General features: G+C 58.1%; 1 protein-coding gene across 1 annotated transcript; it reads right to left on the bottom strand.

Annotated features, from left to right (window-relative positions):
* Positions 1 to 44: 44 nt before the first annotated feature.
* On the bottom strand, positions 45 to 5,414 carry TAGLN (transgelin). The gene is made up of 5 exons (XM_057748445.1): positions 5,270 to 5,414; positions 1,640 to 1,831; positions 1,358 to 1,535; positions 966 to 1,068; positions 45 to 623 (listed from the first exon to the last, which is right to left on the bottom strand). The coding sequence occupies exons 2-5, from the start codon at positions 1,817 to 1,819 to the stop codon at positions 479 to 481; spliced, it is 606 nt and encodes a 201-aa protein (XP_057604428.1). The 5' UTR covers positions 1,820 to 1,831; positions 5,270 to 5,414; the 3' UTR covers positions 45 to 478.
* Positions 5,415 to 6,196: the final 782 nt, after the last annotated feature.

Below are 6,196 nucleotides of genomic sequence, written 5' to 3' on the forward strand. Positions count from 1 at the left end.
AGAACACAAGTGACTAGGGCAAATCAGACTCTGCCAGCCAGGCCTGAGAAAAGATGGATGTATTTTTTTTTTTTTTTTCCTTTTTGAATTTCAACCCACAAAATATTCCAGCAAAAAATCGAGGGAGGTTGGGCTGGGTCTCCTTCTACGGGCATCTGCTGCCAAGGAGGATGGTGGCCTTGCCTACACCCAGGCCACCGCCAGCCCACATCCCCCTGCTCAGCCCGGGATGGGGAGACAGTAGAGCTGGTGGGGGAGCCAGGAGGTGGGCCGGGGGAGCAGTGCTTTGGGGTCAGAAGTTGGGTTGAGGCTAAGAGGTGGGGGCGAGCTGCCCAAGGCAGTCACCTTTGCTCAGTGACAGAGCCTCAAAGCTTGGCCAGGGCTGAAGGAACGACACGGGCGTGGGTGAGGCGGGCAAGGCGGGACCGCTGCGGCCAGCGAGCTGGGCAAGGGTGGGGCTGGGGGCTGGCCCTCGCCTCTAACTGATGATCTGCCGAGGTCGTCCATAGCCTGTCATGCCAGCCTGGGAGGCCCCTCTGTTGCTACCCATCTGTAGCCCGATGACATGCTTTCCCTCCTGCAGCTGGCTCTCTGTGAAGTCCCTCTTATGCTCCTGGGCTTTCCTAGAAGAGGAGGAACCAGGACAAAGTCTTGTCAGGACTGTGCATTTTCCACCTGCCTTTGGTTTCTTCTGACTTCCTAGCCTAATCCCATTCCCTTCCTGTTTCACTGCTCTAGTTTCCTTAATCTAGCTTGCCCCAACACACAGGCTAGAGAGACTGGCTGAGACAGGAGGGTAGGAAGGAAGGAGTCAAGAAATATTAGGGACCCATTTTCCCCCACCCTAGACTTTCACTTCATACCTTCCTGGCTGTCTACATCCCCAAATCACTGCAATAACGGCTTAGCGCATCTCCTGCAGAGACCCAAGCTCAGGGTGCAGGGAACCCCCTGTGGTCACGTACTTCATAAACCAGTTGGGATCTCCACGGTACTGTCCATCGTTCTTGGTCACTGCCAAGCTGCCCAGGGCCATCAGGGTCCTCTGCACTGCTGCCAGGTCTTTGCCTGTGAGTAGAAAGAAGGGAGGGGAAATGACCTTCATGACTGTGTAAACAGGACTCCGAGGCACAGCCTGCCCACACCTCCAGAAAAATGGCCAACCCCGGGCAAAGGTTGTCCTAAAATCGAAGGAGGCACAGTAGACCCTACAGTACGCCCTTGTGGGTGTGGGACTCTCCTGGTGTGTCCCACTCCCGCTATGTAGACCTGTTGTCGAGGCAGGTTTGATCACCCCTCGTCCCTGCCTCCGCCTTCTGTCCTCCACCTGCCTCCTCCACCCCTCTTCTCTCTGTACCTTCAAAGAGGTCAACAGTCTGGAACATGTCAGTCTTGGTGACGCCATAGTCCTCGGCTGCCTTCAGGAACTGAGCCACCTGCTCCATCTGCTTGAAGACCATGGAAGGCGGGTTCTCAGGCACCTTCACCGGCTTGGAGCCATCGGGATACAGGCTGTTGACCAGCTTGCTCAGAATCTGCCAGGCGTAGAAGGTAGCTTGGCACTCGGCTCGGGGGGGCTTGCCCCACGACTCCAGCTGGGTGGCACAGTCCCAGCCCTCCTGCCCTGGGTGCCACTCACCATGCCATTCTTCAGCCAGACTTGGAAGCCCAGGCGCCCACGGTCTGGGCGCCCCACGTCGGAGCCACACTGCATTACAATCCACTCCACCAGCCGCTCCTCCAGCTCCTCGTCGTACTTCTTCTCGATTTTGGATTGTACTTCACGGCTCATGCCGTAGGAAGGACCCTTGTTGGCCATGTTGGCAGGGAGCTAAAGTAGCACAGGCCGGAGGAGGGAGAGGCTCAGAGCACAGCTCTGCTGCCCTTGGGGCCGGACAGCTCTTCCAACCACAGTAGGGGGGAGGCAACCTAGCCACTTGTCTACCCCGCCTTGCCTCCTGGTTTTGTTTCCATGGCACTGCTCACCTGGGCCAGCTCATCCCCTCAGTCCAGGGAGCCTCTCTGAACTTGGAGGCCAGATCTGTGGCAGTCTAGAGCAGGAGTCAGTAAACTTTTTTGGTAAATAGTCATTTTACTGACAGTCATATTTTAGGCTTTGCAGGCCATAAGGTCCCTGCCATTGCAGCATCAAAGCAGCCTTAGGCAGAACGTAAACTAGTGAGCATGGCTTTGTTCCAATGAAACTTTATTTACACAAACAGATGACAGGCTGCTTTTAGCTCATGGGTTTGACAGCCCCTGGTCTTAGAGCAGTCTTTCTTTGCCAAGATTGGCCGCAGAGGCACTGGAGAGGCCTTTCAGAAGAGGCCACATTTCCCCTCAAAATAAAGCCGGCAGATGTCTTTATCCAGTGAGGGATGTGAGGTGGTTTGGCCGCTCTCCCTGAAGTTATGGAGGTACCTCCAACTCTCACTTCTCCCAGAAGCGGCAACTTCCAAACTCTAGCTGTTTACCAGCTCAGCTCAGCTCAACCTCTGACCTGCAGCTACAGAGGCTGAAGCTTACCCACCCCTGGTAAGGGCTAGGAAACCAGCAAAACCCAACAGCTTTGGACCAAGAAGCTGCATTTCTCCAGGGGAGCCAGATGAGAGAGGGCTGTGAGCTGGTATACCCACTACCTTGCCCTCCTGCCCTCAGGCTCTCACCACTGTGGGAGCTTGTGTAACCAAGAAGCCTGAGTTCTCCAGGGACTGAGCCAAGAATCCGCCAACCAGAGCTTGGGCAGCCCTCCCATCCAGACCAGCAGCAGCTGCTGCCTTGGGGGCCGGGGCTGGCCCCGCTCGGGAGACCCCCACCAAGGGAGGGGAGGCTGCAGGAGCAGGGCCAGGCAGGCAGGCCGCTGGGCAGACGTGGGTGTGGCTGGTCAAGGGAACCTGACCTGGCCTCAGATATCACCCTGCGGTCGTGTCGGAGTTCGTCGGAAGAGTCCTCCGAAAGAGGAACCAAAGGAGCCCAGACCATCCCCTGGCCTCGGAGAAGTCAGAGGTTGGGCAGGAGAGAATGGGCTGAGAACGGAGGCAGTCAGCACGTCGTCCCCCGAACCCCCTGTCTTGTCAGAGCCGAGCCCCTCTCCCCACCCACCCCCGCAAACGGCATCGCTTCACATGGTCCCAGCTCGGATGCCAAACCCCACTGGCCTGGCCCTTCTTTCCCCACGGCTGACAGCTTTTCTGAGCTCGAATGCCAGAAATGGGGTAATGTTATCTACCCCAGAGGGCTGGAAACACTCCATGAGGCCCTATCTGTGACTACCAAACATACTGCCTGTCCCTCAGCGGAGCTCCTCAAAATGTCAGTCCTTTGCCCCCAGAGCGGGTCTTCTGGTAGCGACCTGAGAAAGCCAGCCCCTGACCAAACGGTGAAAAACAGTGAGCATTCCTCGTGCTGCAGCCTCCACCCCTCCACTCCATTCCCTGAAGGGACAGCAAAGTTTGAGAGGAAGAACAGGAGAAGGGCTCCTCTAAATTCCAGACACTGGGCAACTCACGTCTCTCTGAGTCTGTTTCCTTATTTGTACAGTGAGGGCTGGGCCACCTCCGAGGATGTGGTTCTCAGAGCATCCCAGCCAGTGATGCCAAAGAACCCAAAGGCCAAGTCCCTCCCTGCTCCACCCTGCTCTGTGTCTCATCCCTGTTTCCCAACCACCCGAGGACTCCTGGCTGGAGAACTGTGGTCAAAACACACAAGCAGCTGGGACCAGTGGAATTTCAGCCCATCCTTCATCCTGGCCTCCCACCCTCCCTCCTTGTCTCAGCCTTCACTGCACCATCCCAGGCAGGCAAGATGCATCCCGTGGTCCAGGCACCACCACCCTCCCCACCTTCCATGCCCAGACCTTCTTGCCTTCCTCTCCCCACCTCGCCTCCCATCTGTCTTCCCCTCCCAGACCTCATGCTGGGCCGTGAGGAACAGGCTGCAAGCAGAGTGTGTCCCCCATCCCCAGCTTCCGGTCTCAGGTGACTTGTCCTGAAGCTGTCAAGCCTCACAGTGACAAGTACACAAAGCTGCAGATCCAGAGACCATATTTTGATCGGAACGAGAGAGGGGGATGAAAGGCACCCCACCCTCCTCCCTCCTGGGGGAGAGTCTGAAAGTGGAGGGTTCCAAGAATCCCTCAAAGTCCTCTGACTTCCCCAGGCCCACCTTGGAGCTGCTGGGGACGGGGGAGGGGAGGAGAGGGCAAGGGTGATGGCGCAGGGCAGCTCCCCCCAGGGCTCTTGCTAGGCGAAGCCTCCTGCGACAGGATAGGTAGGGCAGCCTGAGGCTCTGCTCTGGCCCTCCTGCTCTGTGGCTGCATCAGCCTCTCCTCCCCTGAGAGAAACAACACATCCAGCTGCAAAGGGGCAGGAGCACCTACCAGCAGGAACCCAGAAAAACTGGCAGAATCGGGGGCTCGGCAGGACTGCTGTGCCCCTCTCTCTTCAGAATAAAACACAGCACATAGGACAAGCACACATGGATCTGAGAGGGCAGGAGGGGAGGCCCATCTAAATTCCGGGGACAGAGGAGACCTGTCCTACTCACTGCTACCCCTTGAAGAGCAACCACTGAGGGAACCAGTCAGCCCCTTGGGCAAGGCCCTGCCCGGCCCTGTCTGCACCACCCAGGCCATCACTCCAAAGCTCCTGGCAGTGCCCGCCCCCACTCCTCTGTCCGATGGGTGGCCTCCCACTCTGAGTATGGTGGGAGCTGCGTGCCTGGAAAGACAGCTCTCTCACTGGCCCTGCACCCTGCCGCCCCAGCCTGTTCCAGAAGTGCTGCAGTGGCTACCCAGGGGCTCTCTTATGCTGCTCAGGACCTGGGGACCCACCCTGGGACCCTGCTCTCCAGCCTTACCTCCTCACCTCCTCGGACATCCTCCTAGATGGATAGCAGCCAACAAGCCTTGGGTCTAAACCGACACTACCTGGAGCCTATCACACCCCCATGGGTGTGACTAGGGCTGAAAATGGGGAGCCTCCCTCACCCCAGTTACCAGGTTTCCACCATCAATCCCTCTGCACCAGCCAAGTCTCCCTGGGCACTGCGATGAGCCCGAGGCTGCCCAGCCTAAGAGATACAGGACTCTAGCAACCCCACCCCACCCATCAAGCTAGGACCACCTCCGCAGGTGGAGATGAGGAATGCACGCTGGAAGAGGGTGGGCTTCCCCAGCCAGGGAGCCGGAGAGCCCTGCCTGTAATATACCCCACTGCTCCTGCCAAGCCCCAGCCCAACTCCCCTCCATCCCTGGGACAAATGCACTTACAGGGGTTCCTCGGGGCTCGCAGGAAGGAGTGAGCTCTGTCTGGACTTGGACAGACAGGACGGGGCGCTGGCTGGGTGCGGGGTTTAAAGGGCTGCCTCCGCGGTGATGTCAGCCGCCCCTGCTGGCTCACCCCGGCCCCCTCCCTGCTAGAGGAAACCGGCTCCTTCTCCACCCCCAGCCCTCCCCCCCAGTGACTCCACGCAGGCTCCATATTTGGGGAAAGACACCAAGTTGGAGCAGTCTACCGGGGGCTGCCCGAGACATTCTCTGCGTGCTTTGGAGATGGAGCGGGCGGGGGCGGGGCCGCGCTGCCGGCAGGGAACCGCCGGGAAAAGCCTTTTATGGACAGGACCATGAAGGCTTTCCCTGCTGTCTGGACTTAGGACTGCTTCTTCCACACTGTTCCCTGCCTCCGAGTTTGAGGGGAGGGGGCGATTCAAGAGGCGGCCGTCCAGTGAAAGAGGAAAGCTAGGGGGACCCCTCCCTGAGGTTTGCTGGGGACTAAACAGCCACTCTCTCCTCCTGGGGCTTTTACCGCTAGTGGGAGATAGGAATTCACCTTTACTGAGGATCCGCTACATGCGAGACATTTTGCAAATGCGCTCATTTTACACTCACAACTGTATCGTGACAGCGTAATTACTATCCCATTTTACAAATGAGAAAACAAAGGCTCGGAGTGAATCTTACCCAAGGTCGTGTGGGTAAGACTCGAGTGGCAGAACCTAGGCATCCCTGACGACCCCCTGCCCGGGAGCTGGAGAGGCTGGCAGACCCACCCTTCCAGTTGCACCTGCTCAGGCTGAGAGTTTCCAGTTGGCGTGGGTCTTGAGTTACACGCTTAAGTTGGGGTAGGATTTGAGGGTTCAAGAATAGTCAGTCGATCCTGGCCCCACCCAGAGGGTCTCTAGGGCCTGAGACACCAAC

The sequence above is a fragment of the Hippopotamus amphibius genome, chromosome 9 (genome assembly GCF_030028045.1).
Source record: "Hippopotamus amphibius kiboko isolate mHipAmp2 chromosome 9, mHipAmp2.hap2, whole genome shotgun sequence".
NCBI lineage: Eukaryota > Metazoa > Chordata > Mammalia > Artiodactyla > Hippopotamidae > Hippopotamus > Hippopotamus amphibius.

What these genes read in the sequence shown, in the direction of transcription:
- TAGLN (XM_057748445.1), bottom strand. Translation starts at nt 1,819, where the DNA reads ATGGCCAACAAGGGTCCTTCCTACGGCATGAGCCGTGAAGTACAATCC. An exon ending in GACTGTTGACCTCTTTGAAG is followed by an intron (nt 1,069 to 1,357) that starts GTACAGAGAGAA and finishes TTCTACTCACAG; the next exon opens with GCAAAGACCTGGCAGCAGTG. An exon ending in GATCCCAACTGGTTTATGAA is followed by an intron (nt 624 to 965) that starts GTACGTGACCAC and finishes CTCCTCTTCTAG; the next exon opens with GAAAGCCCAGGAGCATAAGA.